Source organism: Cydia fagiglandana, chromosome 13 (assembly GCF_963556715.1).
Source record: "Cydia fagiglandana chromosome 13, ilCydFagi1.1, whole genome shotgun sequence".
In the NCBI taxonomy this organism is placed as follows: domain Eukaryota; kingdom Metazoa; phylum Arthropoda; class Insecta; order Lepidoptera; family Tortricidae; genus Cydia; species Cydia fagiglandana.
This window is the reverse complement of record NC_085944.1, coordinates 2333623-2354849: the sequence shown is the minus strand read 5'-3', so window position 1 is coordinate 2354849 and position 21227 is coordinate 2333623. Positions and strand designations below refer to the sequence as shown.

The 21227-nt window shown below is 40.1% G+C and overlaps 1 protein-coding gene across 1 annotated transcript in view; it reads right to left on the bottom strand.

Moving 5' to 3' along the window:
- The window catches only part of LOC134669986 (valine--tRNA ligase), a 34759-nt gene extending 13545 nt beyond the window's left edge, over positions 1-21214 (bottom strand). The window contains exons 1-9 of the mRNA XM_063527630.1: positions 20960-21214; positions 20575-20742; positions 20217-20350; positions 19558-19716; positions 17537-17798; positions 16727-16857; positions 15952-16049; positions 15047-15171; positions 14375-14520 (exon numbers count right to left, since the gene is read on the bottom strand). Of these exons, the coding sequence (XP_063383700.1) occupies positions 14375-14520; positions 15047-15171; positions 15952-16049; positions 16727-16857; positions 17537-17798; positions 19558-19716; positions 20217-20350; positions 20575-20742; positions 20960-21124 (1388 nt within the window). The 5' untranslated portion in view covers positions 21125-21214. The remainder of the gene's footprint in view (positions 1-14374; positions 14521-15046; positions 15172-15951; positions 16050-16726; positions 16858-17536; positions 17799-19557; positions 19717-20216; positions 20351-20574; positions 20743-20959) is intronic.
- Positions 21215-21227: the final 13 nt, after the last annotated feature.

Genomic DNA, 21227 nt, shown 5'->3' with positions numbered 1-21227 from the left:
GTCTCATTTTGTTGTTCTTACATATTCGAGTGATAAAGCAAGGTAAACGAGAGATAAGTTTCGAAGTTTGCGGTGGGGATATAATCTTGGAGGTCAGGCTAGGTATAGAACCTAAAGTCAGTCCAGTCTAGATGATCAGGAAAAAAATTGCCGTCAATCTCATGTAGCGTCCAAGAAGGTACTTGATTTATCTCTCTGCAAGAAAATGTAAGTAGCTAGTGAATTATTAGAGCCGGTGCAGACGGACTGCAACCCGACTGCAACTTGTAAAGGAACTGCACGCCAACTGCAACGTTGGCGTGCAGTCGGTGTGCAGTTTCCATACAGATGGTAGTCGGTTTGCAGTAGGTACTTGCAGTCCGCCTATATCGGCCCTATGAGATAGCGTCGCGAGTCGAAGGTGCGTTTCTTTCGTTTGACTTAAAAAGCACGATAAAATGGTAGCTGTATGACATAAAGAATATAAGTCGGTATATATAATTATATATTATTAAATAAAACCTTCCAAAACTTTAAGTATAAATGTATTTATTTCATGTAAACAAAGAAATATTTCACGACATACATTTTCTTGACGCATAAATATTAGCAGGACGAGTCAATCATTCAACATAAAGCATAATAAGTACATCAAGATTTGGGAATGGCTAGTGCGCAAATCTCGGATCAATTGCGAAAGGTTCGCTAAGGGCGTCCGAGTACAATCCATTTCTGACCGCAGCTGCACTGCACTACTGCTCCGACACTACTGCAGCAACCCTAACGATTTCCATAGTAAAATGAATGACGATACCGACTGCACGTAATATGGTGATTTTATCGCACTTCCAACCGCAGCTGCACTACTGCTCCGACACGTCGGTGTAATTGTCAATTTCCATAGTAAAATTAATGACGAGACCGACTGCACGAAGCATGCGTATATTGCACGCTGCAGTGCAACGATCGTAGACCGCACGTCAAATCTGTCAAGAAACTACTGAAATGTCTTTGGTCACAGATATTAGTAGTTCCAAGCAAAGAGGATATAATTATAACCACTACGTTCTAAGGAGTTTATTAGTTTACACCCTTGATGTTTGGATAGAAATAGCATAGCTTATCTCTGTCTATTTGTGTTAGGATACTATTATACATTGTTGGTAGAGTCAGACCAAGAAAAATCTGCAGCGGATTTGATAGCCCACGCAGTGCATGTAGAGTCAGACCAAGAAAAGTCTGCAGCGGATTTGATAGCCCACGCAGTGCAAGTATTATTTTAAACGTCAAACTTTTATGAAATTATGATGTATAAATAACACTGGCACTGCGAAGGCTATAAAAATCGCTGCAGACTTTTGGTGACTTAACTCTATGTTATTTTAAACATCAAGCTTCTATGAAATTATGACGAATTAAATAACACCTTCACTGCGTGGGCTTATGGGCTATGAAATCCGCTGCAGACTTGTCTTGGTCCGACTCTACTACATTTTTGTATCGGCTAGTAATGGTCGCGCACTGTGCGGTTAAAGAGGAATGTCATTCCGTGCGTGGATGCTGCGGTTATGGAATGAGCTGATGTCGAGGTTTTCCCGAGGGTCTATGGAGTATGGGGTTCTTCAAAAAAGAAGGGTATCTACAAGTTTTGTAAAGGGTCGGCAACGCTAATATAACACCTCTGGAGTTGCAGGCGTCCATAAGCAAGGTTACTACTTACAATCAGGCGGGCCGTATACTTGTTTGCCATCGACCGAAAAAAATCTTTCAGTCATGCTCGTATCAGGATCAATTTCTGAATTCTCGCTGACATTAGGGGGTATTACTACTGCAATATTCTGCCGCCATAGTGCAGTACTAGCGCCTATAGTAAACCCAAGAGTAACGTAAACATAGTGTGCCTAAAACTGTTTTTTGATAAGTTTTCACAGACAATAAAATACTCGGAGTAATTAACAACCGACTCTTCTCTTTCCACACAGACTCTATATATAATAATATGTTTATTCTGCCATGAAGTATGCTCCAAAACCACAATACAATAAAATCAATAAAGCGTACAACGAACCTAGTGATATAGATATTTTTAAACTAGTCTAGAATTTGCCCTCTATCCAGTAGGATCCACTATCTCGAACCACCAATGGGTTGAATAGCACGCTGAAGTTCACTGTGATCCATTTGGCTCGGTGGATCCTGTGAGACTTGCACCTCTTAATATACTTCACCAGTGGATTGAACAGAATTCAGGAAGTTAATTTGGTAAGATCCACCTGCACTGATTTTAGCGGAACCTGTCATATAATTTATATATGTAGTATAGGCTCCACTGAAATCTAGGTTAGCTATCATAACATTCATAACTAATGCCGGTATTCATAAACATTTTCTAAGCCTAATATGCCATTGATAATCGTTTGTCTTTTTTCATCTCTTTGGTAGCGTATTTTCGGCATGGTGTGCTTTTACACACTTATATGTATAGTATAAGGTAGATAGTGTTGTGTGTGTCGGACAAGCGTATGTGTTGAACATTTGACTGTAGATAGGTACCTGGTATGAAATGTTAGAGGCACCAAATAATCGCCAGGACTTCAACCAAGCATACGCTCAAGATATTGTTCGCATTATGCGACAAACTAAACGATCATTTTGTCAATACATTCTAAAGTGTCATCTGTACTGCGTGTCGGCGTGGTGTGCGTTTACATGCTTTGGTGTAAACGCACACCACGCCGACACTACGCTACCAAAGAGGCGAAAAAAGACAAAATATTATCAATGGCATATAAGGCATAGAAAATGTTTATTTAATTCAATTCAAGCTAAGTTGCTTCAGCTAAGGACCATGATACGGTTGCGGTCCGATTCCTATCGAATGGGCGGAGTCGAAACACGTTTCACATTTAAACGGCCGTAAGCCGGTCGGGTCTTGGCGGACGCGGACGGCTCCGGACGAACTCCATCGCGTCTGCCATACATAATTTTGCTGCCATTTGCTGCGTCCTGCAACACCGTCGACGCTGCTGTATGTATCCCGTCTACATTACCTTACGAAGGTCGACGACATCGTAAAGTATGTGAAAGTGCAGACTGGATTCATCCTGAGGGTTGCGAAGTTGGAATCTCGACACAATGCGAATTTTAATCTTCATCAAGGAGGAGTTTTGGCCGAAGGGTGTCAAGTTTCGGCGGTTCCGCGGCCGATTCCCAGACACTGCGGGGTTGCGTAATGCATCGCAACCATAATGTGATTTAGTGTTTAGTTTTAAAATATATTTTTATATGATATGTATGCTAGTTTTAATTATTTATGTATGGGTCATTAGTTGCCTGAAATAAAGATTTTCATTCATTCATAATTACTATTGTATAGGCACATTGAAGATGCGCTCCACCGCGACCCGACCACTACTGTCGGCGGGAAACGTATAAGGCGTCCGCAACATTGCGCGTGTGCACGGAGCGGGCAAGCGGGTTAAATGAAAGATGTAGGTATGTATGACCTGCCTGACGCGTCAGGCGGGCGCGTGTGGATTTTACCTACGATTTCACCTGGTCCGTGCACCCGCACCAGCTAGCGGACGCTCTAAAAGCTGCTAATGGGGCTGCTTGAATTAGGTAGATGCTCCACACGCGGTTAGTTCTCGAGTCGCCGGATTCTTTTTCGTCGGTTTCTCATATATGTACTCGGATTGTGACGTCCTTAACGTAAGCTTAAAGTAAATCCGGCGAAACAAGAATCCAGCGATTCGGGATCTAACACCAGACTAGGGATAATTGTCCCACAACATTACAAGTGTCACCAGATACTTCGGGTGAAGTGCCGCAACGTTGCCGGACTTCGTTCGAAATGTCGGGCGACATTGCGCGACTTGCACATAATGTCGCCCGACAAATGTAGGGTGAAGTCCGGCAACGACGCGGCATTTCACCCGACGTTGCTGGTGACAGGTGTCCTGCTGGGACCACTGTCCCGTCTATCGCTGACCTAGTGCTAGGTCAATTCGAACATGCACCTGACGTCGAACCGACAAGAATAATATAGGAATCATAACAGTTAGCTGTAATTCTCTAATCTATTCGATAGGACTTGTCCGCACAACTGATATGATTCCAATATTATTATACTATCGGTATAATGTCATGTGCACGTTAAAATTGGCCTGACTGTCTCACTCGCACACCCAAAGCAGCGTGAGAACTGAGGATCCGCTCAGACGGCCCGCAAACGCGCATATGAATTTAGTTTGGTACTTACATGCAATAATATGTTACACAATGAAGGCCGCAAAAATATCTGACACGATTTAGAACCATTAGTAGAACCATAAGAACGTGTTAACATTTTTGCGGCCCTCGAAGAGAAACATACTATTACAGATGACTGTACATAGCGTAAGGGCGTTCGCTTATTGCCAGTACTTACTGGTGCGGTTGCACGGGGCGGGTGAGCGGGTAAACAAAAAATAGTATGATATGGATTTTTCCTACAAAATAGCACCCCCTTGCGTGCGCCTGCTCCGTGCACCCACGCTTCGTCCATAAGTAAATAATATAATCCAAGAGGACTTGGATTATAGCAGATAAGTACTGGATTAGGTCCTACGGTAGGAACCGTTAGGACAGTATTAGTGATGTACCGACTATTGATTTGGCCGACTAGAGTCTGGCTACTGAAATTTTACCTAAATTATTGGCGGGAAATTCAAAAAATCTTGGGCTGGTCACACTTTGTGTAGTAGGAATTATAGTTTTGATACTAGACAATATCTTTGATATTCTGTGCACAAATAAGGTACCTAAGGAAATAAGCTAAATAAACGTTTAAGTGCACTCAAAGTCAGCTCACATAATTTCTACCACTATTTAAAGTACAGTCAACGACAAACACACATGTTTACGTTCCAATATTTAGATTTTATAGATATTTTTCAGAACTTTTAATTTATCCGTTTCTTTATACACTTGTCCTATTTATGAGATTCAGGCATTAATAAATTCACGTACTTAATCAAAGTAATCGGCAAATGTTAGAACTAGTACTTAAAGTATCAAAATATTTATAGAGCACCAACCTCGTATTTTGTTTACATTTGGTTAGAAGTTGTAAACATTGCACTTTTTCATTATACAACGCTACACGTCGACTTCGCACATTGTCGTAATTATTTACGAGCTTAAATAATAGTTTGTGAACCTCACTCAGCATAGAAATTATTAATATTATTTAAAATAAACCCCATAAAAACCGCAAACAATTTGAATGAATGACATAAATCGACAACTGACTTTTAGCTTTTTTTCAAATCATAGACAATTGGTGATACAACAACGAAATATCTGTCAACAATTTTTGGCTAGCCAGACTCTAGCCGACTAGCCGACTAATCGGCGCTCGAATGGCCGATTAGTCGGCCAGATTATTAGTTTCGTATAAGTTTAGGTGAAAAACAATAGTTTTGCTCTTTTGGTTGCGCAATTCATATATTAGCTTGGCTAAAAGGTATTCTCTACAGGTTCAAAGACCTATTACAGGAATCCTCGTTCAATTTCTGTCTTTCTTTTATTTCGCGATCCTGAGCAGATCGTCAGTAGGTACAACTTGTAGGAGGTATTTCCAAGGCTCTATTTCTCGTACGTAGTCGCCAGTTAAGAACCTATCCCCTGTGGTCAGCGTTTTTACGAGCAACGTGCCCTGTTTATAAGTCTCTAAAATTTGCAATAACATTAATAAAAACTGAATTATAATAAAATCCTTTAAGTATAGAACTTGGCCATGAAATTACACGAGAATCAGTTGAGATCGACCTGTAGAAGAAAACACCAGCCACCACCACCATACGATAACAATCAAACGGTCAATTATATGAACAAAAGTTTTCACACCCTGAATAGGTATTTTGGTAAAATAGACATAATATGCTAAATATTGACTGTTGGTTTAATTTTTTCTGTTTTTCTTTCACTAATAAAGTGCCGACTAATCGGCCATTTTTGCCGACTAGTCGCCGACTAATCGCCGACTACAAATGTGGCCGGATAGTCGGCTTTCCCGACTAGTCGGCGACTAGTCGGTACATCCCTAGACAGTATCAGTAGATAAATACTGTTGACTGAGTCAACAGTATTTAATACAATAATCACACTAAAACAATTCATGTACATTAAGAATACAGAACCTATGAATTAAATGTACAGTCAACTCTAAAAATATGGAACATTCTTGAGATGATTTGTGCACCCATATTTTTACAAATGACTGCGTAGGTACCTACCTAAGATAGTAAGCATACATCAATGAAATATCATTGAAATAATATTATATTACTACAAGTAGTACGATCTTTACACCTAATAGTTTAATTGTTCAAACCATTGGTTCTGTATTCTATGCACATTGTGATTTATTTTTCAACCTTACATATCTAACCAACTCAACATAAGTAACTCAACATAACACATTAATTTGCTTTTTTCTTGAACTATGCTTGATTTTTCTTGTTTCGATGCATCCTTGTTTTAGTGTCGTATAGTCTCTGAAATTATAATTAACAATTATATCTTGTGAGGAAACCTGCATACATCTGCGAAGAAATTCAAAGGTGTATGTGAAGTCCCCAATCCGCATTGGGCTAGCGTGGGGACTATAGCACAAGCCCTCTCACGCATGAGAGGAGGCCTGTGCTCAGCAGTGGGACGTATATAGGCCGTAATGATGATGATGATGATCTTGTTTCCAGACATGTTAGAAGTTGGTTTCTTTTTTTAAGATTCATAGTTTTATATTTCAATTTTTTATTTAAATAAGTACCGTCATGTGGGGTAGCTAGGGTAGCTAGGTAGCATTTGTCTCCAATGGGGACGACTAAGGGCGGTGGGGAAGGTGCGGACGCCGACCCCGCCGCCCTTAGTCGTCCCCGTCCCTCCCCGTCGCCCCCGTACCGCGCAGGCGAGGCCTCTTTTAAGCGGTCGGTCTACCTATAGACATGTTTTTACTAGGTATGTACCTACCCAGGTACTTAGTGACTTTACCAACAGGTATTTCTTGTGAGTGACGCAGCAATTTGAAAGACTCGTTCCTGTCTGGCCAAACAGTAACGTCACTAAACAGTTTTGCCCTTCCGGTACATCAAGATTTAAAGAATTCCATCAATTTAATTTTGTATCAAGCAATATCGTCTGCGAACGATGCTTTTAAGCTAAGAAATAAATTAAAAGTGGAAAAATTCCTGTCTTGGGTAATACTTGAACCCACAACTGTTCTACTCTAGTCCTGGTCGTAAGTTCCACTTCATCAAATGGCATTTATTTGAATGGAAATGCTTGGTTTTTGATGACAGTGAATAAAGTCGATACATGTATGCCTATAGAATTTGAGGAGTTCCCTCAGTTGATATTAGGTAACATATAAAGACAAGAAACGGTAGAATTTATAACGACCTCATTTAGGATTCGGTAAAAAAAAAATATCTTCATAGCACCGTCCTTTTACGAGTACTAAGAAGGTATAACTATTACTTACAACTTGTGTACTTACTTTTGGTATTAGATTGGATAGACCTCGTTGCCATTCCGGGCGGAAAGGGATTTCACAGCATGAAAAAGAGACAAATAGTGAATTATTGTTCTAGCAAAATTGAAACTACTTATAGTATTTTTTTCAGTTTATATTAAAAACGAAGGGTACGGTGACAGTTTACACTGTATACGGTCTTCTCCATACAATATATATACTTTAAAATGCCAAATCTCGCAAAATTATAACTGAGAAGACATCTCATTGTCAGAGTACTCTTCCTGTTTGAATGATACTTTATATAATACATTATGCAGAGTCATTTGTGATTTGACTTTTTGAGTTAGGTTAGGTAAAGATTCATTCAATAATGGTCAGGCCATCCATCAGCCGCTCATCAGAACTCGTCCTTGACAAAAATATTCCTATAAACATCTTACTAGCTAAAGACTAACAGAAAAAAACATATCGCCAAACGTGAAATTCATGTCATTGAAGAGTTCCATTTTGATCTACATTAGCTGTCCCACTTCATAAAGTGTTACTTTTTTAGATAAAAATGCTTGAGGTGTTAATGAAAAATAATGAAAATGAATTAGTTACTACTTATATGTAACCTGTAAGATTTGAGGAGTCCTCTCGATTCCTTTTGGAATCCATCATCAGAAATGGTTCTTGGCACAAATGTTACTATAAACATCTTACTTGCTAAAGAATTACAGAAATAGATTTGAGGAGTTCCCTCGATTACTTGTGGAATCCGTCATCAGAAATTGTCCTTGACACAAATGTTACTATAAACATCTTACTTGCTAAAGACTTACAGTAATAGATTTGAGGAGTTCCATCGATTTCTTGTGGAATCCATCATCAGAAATGGTTCTTGGCGCAAATGTTACTATAAACATCTTACTTGCTAAGGACTTTCAGAAATAGATTTGAGGGGTCCCCTTGATTCCTTTGGAATCCATCATCAGAAATGGTTCTTGGCGCAAATGTTACTATAAACATCTTACTTGCTAAGGACTTACAGAAATAGATTTGAGGAGTTCCATCGATTTCTTGTGGAATCCATCATCAGAAATGGTTCTTGGCGCAAATGTTACTATAAACATCTTACTTGCTAAGGACTTTCAGAAATAGATTTGAGGAGTTCCTTCGATTCCTTTGGAATCCATCATCAGAAATGGTTCTTGGCGCAAATGTTACTATAAACATCTTACTTGCTAAGGACTTACAGAAATAGATTTGAGGAGTTCCATCGATTCTTGTAGAATCCATCATCAGAAAGGGTTCTTGGCGTCAAATGTTACTATAAACATCTTACTTGCTAAAGACTTACATAAATAGATTTACGGAGTTCCTTCGATTCCTTGTGGAATCCATCATCAGAAATGGTTCTTGGTGCAAATGTTACTTTGAACGTCCTACTTGCTAAAGACTTACAGAAATAGATTTGAGGAGTTCCATCGATTCTTGTAGAATCCATCATCAGAAAGGGTTCTTGGCGCAAATGTTACTATAAACATCTTACTTGCTAAGGACTTACAGAAATAGATTTGAGGAGTTCCCTCGATTACTTGTAGAATCCGACATCAGAAATTGTCCTTGACACAAATGTTACCATAAATATCTTACTTGCTAAAGACTTACAGAAATAGATTTGAGGAGTTCCATCGATTCTTGTAGAATCCATCATCAGAAAGGGTTCTTGGCGCAAATGTTACTATAAACATCTTACTTGCTAAGGACTTACATAAATTGAGATTTAGATTTGAGGAGTTCCCTCGATTCCTTTGGAATCCGTCATTAGAAATTGTCCTTGACACAAATGTTACTATAACCATCTTACTTGCTAAAGACTTACAGAAATAGATTTGAAGAGTTCCCTCGATTCCTTGTGGAATCCATCATCAGAAATGGTTCTTGGCGCAAATGTTACTATAAACATCTTACTTGCTAAAGACTTACAGAAATAGATTTGAGGAGTTCCTTCGATCCTTTATGGAATCCATCATCAGAAATGGTTCATGGCGCAAATGTTACTTTGAACATCTTACTTGCTAAAGACTTACATAAATAGATTTGAGGAGTTCCCTCGATTACTTGTGGAATCGGACATCAGAAATTGTCCTTGACACAAATGTTACCATAAATATCTTACTTGCTAAAGACTTATAGAAATAGATTTGAGGAGTTCCATCGATTACTTGTGGAATCCGTCATCAGAAATTGTCCTTGACACAAATGTTACTATAAATATATTACTTGCTATAGACATACATAAATAGATTTGAGGAGTTCCATCGATTTCTTGTGGAATCCATCATCAGAAATGGTTCTTGGCGCAAATGTTACTATAAACATCTTACTTGCTAAGGACTTTCAGAAATAGATTTGAGGAGTTCCCTCGATTCCTTTGGAATCCATCATCAGAAATGGTTCTTGGCGCAAATGTTACTATAAACATCTTACTTGCTAAAGACTTACAGAAATAGATTTACGGAGTTCCTTCGATTCCTTGTGGAATCCATCATCAGAAATGGTTCTTGGTGCAAATGTTACTTTGAACGTCCTACTTGCTAAAGACTTACAGAAATAGATTTGAGGAGTTCCATCGATTCTTGTAGAATCCATCATCAGAAAGGGTTCTTGGCGCAAATGTTACTATAAACATCTTACTTGCTAAGGACTTACAGAAATAGATTTGAGGAGTTCCCTCGATTTTTTTGGAATCCGTCATTAGAAATTGTCCTTGACATAAATGTTACTATAACCATCTTACTTGCTAAAGACTTACAGAAATAGATTTGAGGAGTTCCATCGATTCTTGTAGAATCCATCATCAGAAAGGGTTCTTGGCGCAAATGTTACTATAAACATCTTACTTGCTAAGGACTTACATAAATTGAGATTAAGATTTGAGGAGTTCCCTCGATTACTTGTGGAATCCGACATCAGAAATTGTCCTTGACACAAATGTTACTATAAATATCTTACTTGCTAAAGACTTATAGAAATAGATTTGAGGAGTTCCATCGATTTCTTGTGGAATCCATCATCAGAAATGGTTCTTGGCGCAAATGTTACTATAAACATCTTACTTGCTAAGGACATTCAGATATATATTTGAGGAGTTCCCTCGATTCCTTTGGAATCCATCATCAGAAATGGTTCTTGGCGCAAATGTTGCTATAAACATCTTACTTGCTAAAGACTTACAGAAATAGATTTGAGTTTGAGTTATCTAATATTACTATGTGTACCTATGTTTTTAAGATTTGAGGAGTTCCCTCTGTAGCATTTACCTTGAAATTACCTCCTTCCTTTTTCTGTTCCTTTATTCCAATTCTAGCATTTAGCTTTCCAAGTCCGATCGTTCTGACTTGCTTATTATGGCTCCGATCACATTATGATACTTCTTGAATTGTATCTGAAATTTACAGACTCTAATAAGACTCTTAAAGTCCTTTTCAACCCTCAGGATGCATGGGAAGACTGGGACTTCTGCCTGGCTTACTTTGGGCTATTATTTTTATAACTTTTCATATGCAATGCGGCCCTAAGCCACCTAAATACATACCTTTAGGGTTTTCCAACTATTTTATATAAATCTAGGGAATTTTTGTTAATATTATCGCTGTATTTTACGGGATTCATTCATTGTTTACATTTTGTAAGATGATTGACGTGACCCGTCAATCGGCCTTCAACTGTTCGGATTTCACCACTAAAAAGACTAGTATGTATACTTTCGGCAAAGGTTATTCAAAATTTTGGTAAAATCATAACTGGTACTCGACTATTTTTAAATTTGAAATCTTGTAAATCTGATTCTTTAGATGTTCTAAAGAATCAGGTATAAAAGCGGTACAACCGTCATTCTGATTTTAGTTTATCGCCAGCTCTCATCTGAGCATTTTCTAAATTAAGGGTCCGTGCGGGGCCAAGTGAGGCCCCGCACCTTCAAGAAACCCTCCTCTTCCTGGCGTAACTTACTATATAAATACTTTACTTTCACTATAAATTATAAACGCAAATCTACTATACAAGCCTCTGATTTGGTGACCCTCGCTGAACGCCTGTGCGCACCCACCTTCACGTCGCGCGCCCGTTCGTGCCCTCCTCGTGGCTGCGCGCTTGTGCGCGCCCTTCTTGATTCCGCGCGCCTGTGCGCGCCCTCCTTCACGCCGCGCGCCTGTGCGCGCCCTCCTTGACGCCGCGCGACTGATCGCGCCCTCCTTGACGCCGCGCGCCTGTGCGTGGGAACGCGTTTCCCAGGCGCCGCACCCCGGGGCACCGTGCTACCTACCACGCTACTACAATTTCCCGGTGTTGTTGGACAATTTAAGTTCCCAGCCGTGCCATATTGACCCACCACTTATACCTGGAAAATAAACGTTACCTACCCCTGAGTCTTTACTTTTCATTTCTTCACCCTTCATCCTTCCAGCTGCTCAGTTGCGTGCTCTACCAATTCATTGGCAGAGCACGTAACGCGACACCTCATGGAATCCATCATCAGAACTGGACCTTGATTCATTTGTTCCAAAAGTGCCTTACTTGCGTAACAACAGTTGGGTCGTGTAATAAATCTTTCAACTCTAACAACTTTTTTTACAATAGTGCTCGCGTTGTTGATGAAACCCCAATCCTACTATATTATGTCCTATAATAAAGTCTAAATAATGAGGTGAACTCCACCTACTCCATCTTAATGCTGCCAGCTTGGACCTTCAGTAGCCTCGGTGTCCGACGTCCAACTAAAAAATGCAGAAAGTGCGCTTTGGATTGGATACGTCATTTGCCGCTTACTACACTGAGACATCTGGTTCACTGCATATATTTGGTGCTGATATAATACCTGCAACATCACCCGAGTACATTAAGTAAAATAGCAATAGCGGTGGCTGCAATTGCAAGGTCGTTACTAGAATGTGTTAATAGATACTGACAAGCCCTGGTCGACACCCATGGGTGCAGCCAACGGGTCTGACCTGACTTGGCCCCCATAACATACCATGGCTATACAAGCCTATCGCTGCACGCTGCACGGCACTTCTTGCCGCGTAAGTCGCATGTGTGAATTTGTTGAGCCTCTGGATATGATACCAGAGCACCAGTCCGATGACGCCTGTGCTTTTTATATCTCAAGTTTTCCAGATACACTTCGTCGAGCTTCTTCGCTCCCACGTATAGGTCTCTACGCCACTCGGGTCTCATTGCAGCACGTTCCTCCCAGCCGTCGGTACCGATGCCAAAACATCATAGATGTCGCGCTTGCAGGAGTCCCTAAATCTTAACATCGGGCGCTCCATGAGTCTTATTGCGTGTGCTATCACAAATCACAACTAATCTAACAACATCTATACGTATTATCCTGTACATCTATACGTTTAGCCGTTTATTTACTTACCTAGTGAAGATCATCAAAGAGGTACTCTCTGAGATAAATGTACATCGGGTTTAAAATATATCAATGGAATGTCTTTCATTGCACAAAATTCCAGCGCATTTAAAATATGCTATTTTGTAAATACCATGTTCATAATTTCAAATTGCACGATTTGACAATGTTACATCGAGCGTCATCTTGACATTACTTTAGAAAGTCCATAGACATTATTGGTCAACTATCTATATTTTTTTAAATGATGGAGTAAGACTGTCGAGATTACCGCAATTTTTAGAAATGCTTTACGTCAAGTTGAATTTTGACTTGTTGCGACATCTAGCGGTGAGTAGAAAATTAAGGCTTAATTAACTACAATTAATTAACTCATTAAATGCATTTATTTCGATTCCTGCAAGCGTATGACCTCAGCTATGTTATACGAAAAATAGCTTATACTAATACTTTTCACATGATATACATGCCATGTGTATACACTCTTATTCCGCTGTACAGCAAGTAATTTTTAGTATGACGATTTTGTAAAACCGTAAACTCAAACCCTTTAAATAGTTAATCGTTGGTGTTGATACAAAAACCATAAACCATACTTCATATTCTTTCTATTAAAATACGCTACAACTTATTATATAAAGCGTATTATGAAAAATAACTGCTTATGTGCGCAACTTTTTTTTGTATATAGCTCGGTCCCTGCAAGTTGTCTAAGGTTGGTGCCATACAATAAAATGATACTACGATTAAGAGCTTTAAAACGAAATATATCTCAACAGTATACATCCATGGGACACTGCCCATACTAAAGTGCCCATTCTCCTTTATAGTGTAATTTTCATCTTGAAATAAAGAAATCTAAATCTATAGATTCCTAAGGTCGCATGCGTCCAGTCCGCGGCCTAAAAGCCAAGGGACGACATGTAGTATTTAGTGGTTCTATAAGTGGTTAGGAGTTTATTATAACAGTATTAATATCACAATAGTGTTTGTCCCTTTCCGCGATGCATACTACAAACAGTTTTTACAGCATTTTTTTTAACTCATAGTTAGGCACTTGTCCCACCGCCGACGATGAGCGATAAGCGAGAAGAACGATAAACTAGAAACGAGTGGGCGAGCGGCGAGAAGCGAGTGTTAGATCCAATAGTTTTGTCGCCGGCTATAGGCGAGTATTCGAGTGCCATGGGCTATTACTCGCGTCACTCGCCGCTGAGCTAGTTTTATCTTATCGCGGCGACAAACTAGTACAATAGAGCGAGTGTTCTCGCCGGCAGTGTGAACAGCCAGCGATGAACTATTAATATATGTGTCTCTTTTACTAACACAGGATCCTAATCTTTTGTTCGTTTCTTGGGCGAGAAAATCGCCGATAGTTAATCGCTTACTCGCTCTTGGTGGGACAAGTGCCTTACTTTGTTAAATATATATTTATTTATTTAAAAACTGATAAACGAAATAGCACTCACCACTGTGGCTTGAGCATGGGTTCGACCACGTCCTTAGAGCGACTGCAAAGAGGCACGACCATAGCGTGGTCCTTGGTCTCTTTATACAGCTTCAAGCTGTCTAAAGTCTTGATGATGCTGCGACGAACGTCGAAACGTTTCATACCCTGAGGAATTTAGACTTAATTTTAACTGAATAAAGTCGAAAATACATTGGCAAAATATTTATAATAACTAATAGCAAACATCGTGCGTCATTAAACCATATGCGTTTTCAGAGGTTTGATTTTCAACCTTAACTCTATATTCAGAAGGTGGTATTGTAATAATACGAAGACTGATCCAGGGTCAAGTGTGCTAGCCGTTTGATTTTCAACCTTAACCCTATATCCACAAAGTACTTCTTCGAGAAAGGGCTGCAGTGGTCGAGCATCCCGGCCCTGTACTATACTTACCGCAATACCAACTGGCGACTGAGGTCTTAATGCTATTTCTTTCACTCTTAGTTGGTATTAACCAGGGTAAAGGGGAAAGGATTAAGACTCAGTCGCCAGTTAGTTTTGCGTTGAGACGTTTGATTTTCAACCTTAATCCCATAATCATAAGGTACTGTACAGCAGCATCGTACCCTCCCAGCTACAAGTGCTGGCCGTTTGATTTTCAACCCTATCCCTAAACATATTAGGTGCATACCGAGAAAGCACCGCAGTTGTCAAGCGTTCGTCCCTCGTCGTCGAAGATGGTGATGAATGGCAGGTTGTGCCGCTTGCCGATCTCGTAGTCGTTGGGGTCGTGCGCTGGAGTTATCTTCACGGCACCTGAATAAAAGTTATTATAATTACTTAGTAATATTTATATTTGAAAATGACAGTTTTAAGTTGAGTTTTTGGAAAAATAACCATAATAGCAAATTATACCTTACAGTTACAAATATATGATCTACAATTGTATGATAGGTGTTAATTTTATAAGAGGTATATTAGTAGATAATTAGTTAATCCTAACCCAGATACGAGTTTTTAAAACAATTTTTTAGACCGCCAATACTCTAGTGTTTCTAGCTTTTTAATTAGCTCTCATTTCAAGGTGACACCCCTATTACCAATGTCTGGATTATTTAGGACATCACCTCTTCAAAAGTACACATGTATATTTATATGTTTAGGCTGCCCAAATTCAGCAATCAATAAACATACAAAAAGCAAATGTGGATAATGATAATCGCAATACTACAAGTGTAGCCGCCGTGCAGGTCAGGATCTCGACGACTCAAATAAAAAGCTTCAATTTGAAGCAAACTGTTATAATTTCAATAGGTACTGGTTACATGGGCTGTCTTGACTCGGTTAAATGTAAAAGTGGTGTGGTAATCGTATGGAGGCTGAGGAAAGAGTGATTTGCATAACTTGAATGTACGAAATGCTGGTTAAGGTTTAGGTGCCTCTAATTGGCCGCGATACATGGTATGTGGAGCGCTCCTATTGGTGCTTTAGAAAAAGCTTCCAAATACTAGCCGAGCCCGACGGCTGCGTTTAGCTACTGCATTACAAATAAAGGTTGCGTTCGCAACAACAAGTAATTATTTATCAAGGACTTACCAGTTCCGAAGTTCATGTCGACATATTCATCTGCTATGACCGGCATCTTCCGTTTGCAGATGGGATGGATGAGGTGCTTGCCTATCAAGTGCTTATACCTGAGAGTAAAAACTTCGACTTAGTTTTAAATACAAGAAAACTCATACTCACGGTTCCCGTGTGCGTTGGGGGGCTAGCATGACATCTCGTGCGCGACTCCATACTTGGAGTCGCGCTAGATGTATGGAATCGCACGCGAGAACGCAAGTCATGCTAGCCGGTCTAGCTTACATGAAAAGTAAGTTGACACTTGACAGTTATATTACACGTAAAAAACAGGTGCTCCACCACCCTACAATTCATGAATGCTGCCTATAGCATTTCAACATTTTCATGTGAACATATCATCGTGCACCTCTATATAACGGCAAGAAATGGGGTTAGCCGGTCGAATTTTTTAGCAGATGGCGCACTCATAGCTTGCCCTGTCAACTCCTAGAATTATGTCAAATTTTAGTTTTGCCAAATCTCATAGAAAAAGGGGCAAACTATCATGGCGCCATCTATGCAAACCGTTGACAGTTGCCAACCCTATTAATAGAGATCAAGCGCGTGAGTTCTTATGGCATACATACGAAAAATAACTTGATACTCGAGGACCAGGAGTGTCGCCTACAATTCACGCACACTTTCAATAAGCAAAATTGCCCTTCAAAGGCTTCATAACACTTTAAAATTATGAGTGTGCGTTAGAACGGGATGTTTCGTGCAATTTAGAATGTTAGAGAATCAATACCTCTCATCGTTAGGGTGCACAGCCACAGCGACGTCACCGAGCATGGTTTCCACACGAGTAGTAGCTACAACGATCTCATCATCGGACCCTTCTGCCTTGTATGCGAAGTGTACCAGCACACCGAACTCCACCTATGGGAAAACAGTAGGGGCATAATGTCTAAAATGAACTTTATTTTGTAAACAATAAGGTTAACTTTACAATAAATCCGTCGATTATGAAAGGATGGTTTCAACGAGTAGTAGCCACTACTCGTTGAAACAATGATTTCATCATCAGATGCCTTGTATGCGAAGTGTACAAGCACACCAAACTTCACCTATGGGAAAATAGTAAGGGCATAATGCAACAGCTGAAATGAACTTTATTTTGTAAACAATAAGGTTAACTTTACAATAAATCCGTCGATTATGAAAGGATGGTTTCCACGAGTAGTGGCTACAAGGATTTCATCATCAGATGCCTTGTACGCGAAGTGTACAAGCACACCGAACTCCACCTATGGGAAAATAGTTAGGGCATGATGCAACGTCTGAAATGAACTTTATATTGTAGATATTAAAGTTAACTTTACACTGAATCTGTCGATTACGAAAGAATGATTTTCACGAGTAGTCATCACAATTTCATCATCAGTGCCTTACATTACAAGCACGCCGAATTTTATCTATACGGGAATGCAGTGTCTTAAATGTCTACTTTTTTTGTAAATAATTATGAAGGTCAACTTTGCTATCAACAGAGGTTTGTTTCATAAAGGCCTCAACGATTGGCTTATAGAACAAGGACTCAGGTAAAAATTGAACATACCTTCTGATCATATCCCGGTATAGCCAACATAGTCCGTCCAGGCAACTCCACTTTATCCACCTCAATATCCGAGATAGCACTCTTGAGCGTACAAGACCAGTTCACAAGTCTGTTCGCCCGATAGATGTCGCCAGCGTCGTGTAGCCGTATGAAGGCTTCGTTGACGGCGCGGCACATTGAGGGGTCCATGGTGAAACGGGCGCGGGACCAGTCGAATGAGGAGCCCAGCGAGCGGAGCTGCTCGTAGATACGACCGCCTTTTCTGGAAAGGCACAGAAAAAAATAACAGTACATACTACCGTACAGAAAGGAAACTTCCTACAAAACCGAAGTTTGACAGCGGTTCAGGGATGAATCAGTCCCTTTCTAATATATGGCACTATCCCTTTCGGCTATTTAGAGTTGTCAAAATTCAAGTCTTATCTCTGGTCGTGCACGCAAAGGGACGTCAAGTTGTGACAACCCTAATAATTGCTCGGAGCAATGCTGAGCCAAATGGAGCCAAATTTGCCCGAAGCGAGGAGTTCCGCACCCCTGGTAAAGGGGTAATTAGCAAATTGCTTAGGTAACAATTAGGGATGTACCGACTAGTCGCCGACTAGTCGGGAAAGCCGACTATCCGGCCTCATTTGTAGTCGGCGATTAGTCGGCGACTAGTCGGCAAAAATGACCGATTAGTCGGCACTTTATGAGTGATAGAAAAACGGGACAAAAAGGAATAAACAGCACATATTTTCATAAGCTTTTCACCTATTTTACTCAAATTCCTATTTAGGGTGCTTACGAAAACTTTTGTTCGAATTCGAGTCACTTTCTTATGTCCGATTTTACGGTCGTCGTATGAAAAATATAGCCTTAGGATATTTTAATTTATTTTATTTTTTAGCGTTACTATTTATATGATAAATAGCACGACGAAAGGTGTAAACCAATAGTTTATTAGTGCATCTGAACCGAACTTAGACCAAACTAATGATCTGGCCGACTAGCCGACTAGTCGGCCGACTAATCGGCCATCCGAGCGCCGATTAGTCGGCTAGTCGGCCAAATCAATAGTCGGTACATCACTAGTAACAATTCATCTAGGGGTAAAGCATCAAGGGGCAATTCATTGCTCTTACATATTTGACTGATAAAGGCAGACAGACTAATGAACCAAATGGTTCGCATTTATAGCCCAGATATGGCGAATACGACATACGCGTTTTCTACATTGTCCTTCGTAATGCAGGTGAGCAGAGAGCCTTTCGCAAACAGGAGCGTTCGGCGGTTTGTAGTTATTTATGTGCAATTAAGTTTTTAATGAATAAATAAAATAATTTATTGTAAACATACAAAAGTGACGAATGTTCTTCACTTTCATCACTTAGGGCGTGTGAGCGGGTTAACGAGAAATACTGAATGAGCAACGCTGACTGGCACGGACGCGTTCGACGGATTTTACCTACAATGGCACCTGCATTCGTGCGAGTGCACCCGCGCCAGCTAGCAGACGCCCTTAGTCATTTGTTATCGAGTTGCGGTATTTGCCTATTTTTTCATGACATGTTAGATTAAGGCACTTGTCCCACCGCCGACGATGAGCGATAAGCGAGTAGAACGATAAACTAGAAACGAGTGGGCGAGCGGCGAGAAGCGAGTGTTAGCTCCAATAGTTTTGTCGCTCGGCGAGTGTTCGAGTGCGACGAGCTATTACTCGCGACACTCGCTCAGGCGGTGCAGCGTAGCCGAACACGCAGACTGACTGATCTCGCAGCTTGAGTTCTTACTACGAAGCGAGCATCGCCGAGGGAGTACCGCTGAGCTAGTTTTATCTTATCGCGGCGACAAACTAGTAGAGCGAGTGTTCTCGCCGGCAGTGTGAACAGCCAGCGATGAACTATAAATATATGTGTCTCTTTTACTAACACAGGATCCTAATCTTTTGTTGGTTTCTTGGGCGAGAAAATCGCCGATAGTTAATCGCTTACTGGCTCTTGGTGGGACAAGTGCCTAAATAAGTTGTTAATAATCTAACTTACTCATTTTTCCACTCCCAGACCCGTTTGATGAACTCCTCTCTCCCCAAGTCGTGGCGCGTCTTCTTCTCTTCCCTCCACAACTTCTTCTCCACCACCACTTGTGTGGCGATGCCGGCGTGGTCGCAGCCGGGGTTCCAGAGGGTTGTGCGGCCATTCATTCTGGAAATATTGGTTAATAAAAACCAAACCTCTTCATTCAACTCAACATGTGAAGTTCATGAGTGAGTGATTTAAATGAACTATATCTTTTGAATTAGCTCGCTCAGTAACTCATCTATGTCAGTGTTACTTGTTCATTCTTTCCCACTATGATTCTGAGAGCATAATTAGTGATCATCTGTGCGAGTGAAAGATATTAATCAATCATTCATTTCAACTCAGTGAAGCGTTTTGCGCATCTCATTAACCCCCTAATAGTGATGATTAACAAACATAATACTCATACTTGTAATAGATTCAAAATTAAACTATAGGTACCGTCACCTGCAATAATATGTTACATAACGAAGGCCTCAAACGTATGAAAAGTATCTGACACAATCTTATTTGTAGAGCCATAAGAGTGTGTCATATATTTTTGCAGCCTCCAAAGAGTAACATATTATTGCAGGTGACTGTACTTAAACTGAACTAAAATGTTTTAAAGACTATCAACAAACCTGTGCCATCTAGTAATAGAATCCTGTACAGCATTTGTGAGTGCGTGGCCAAGATGGAGGGAGCCAGTGACATTGGGGGGAGGAAATACTATCACAAATTTGCCTTTCGGGTTTGGCTCCAATATGGACTTTCTCTGAAAATACAACAATTTTATTTATGAGGACTTTTATGTTGCTATGCCCTTTAGCAGTATGCCAGAAAACAGTTAATTAATTGTTAAGAAATTGTAATTTGAATAAATCAAAAACAAAGTAAGCCTGAAGGGATATACTATAAAACTTAACTGAAGAAGAAGAAACTGAAGAAAATTTCAATAATTTAATTATGCTTGTCCAAGTTATCATGGCTATAACATACCCCATATTCAGGCTTGAAAAAGCCCTGCTTCTCCCACCAGGAATACCAGGCAGCTTCTACATATCTGGGACTGTAGGCATCTGGCATAGGCCCAGTAAGATCTTTCTTCTCACCAGGCGCTGTGTTGGCAGTATACACTGCAGCCTCTTTAGTCTCCTTTGCCTTTTTCTACAAAAAAAAAATAGGCATTAAGTTTGTGCTGACGCAACACAATAGACAATTTACTAAATTACTCTTGCAAGGCTATCCATGTACTTGTGGTTAGGGTACCACATCACTGTACTTTCACTTTATGTTCACAAGTAAACCAAACAAGAGTTATTACTAAAAGACGCTTCAAAATTGTTTATATTAAATAAGATAAATTGTATCGTAAAAAAATAACCTCAGGCTTATCTTTTTGCACAGCTGGCGCGGTGCTTTTTTTGTCCAACTTGGCTTTTAGTTTATCTAATTTTGCAGCTTTTTTGGCTTCCTTCTCCAGCTGCTTGGCAGTCTTCTCTTGGGGTTGGTCCCCCGTTGAACCATTCTGTACCTCGTTGTCAGTCATGTTTTCATATAAATTTAAACTAGAATCGTTCACTGAAAATACACCGCACTACAACGAATATGAAAGAGCTATCTGCGTGCAAAGAGCATATAATCACTACGTT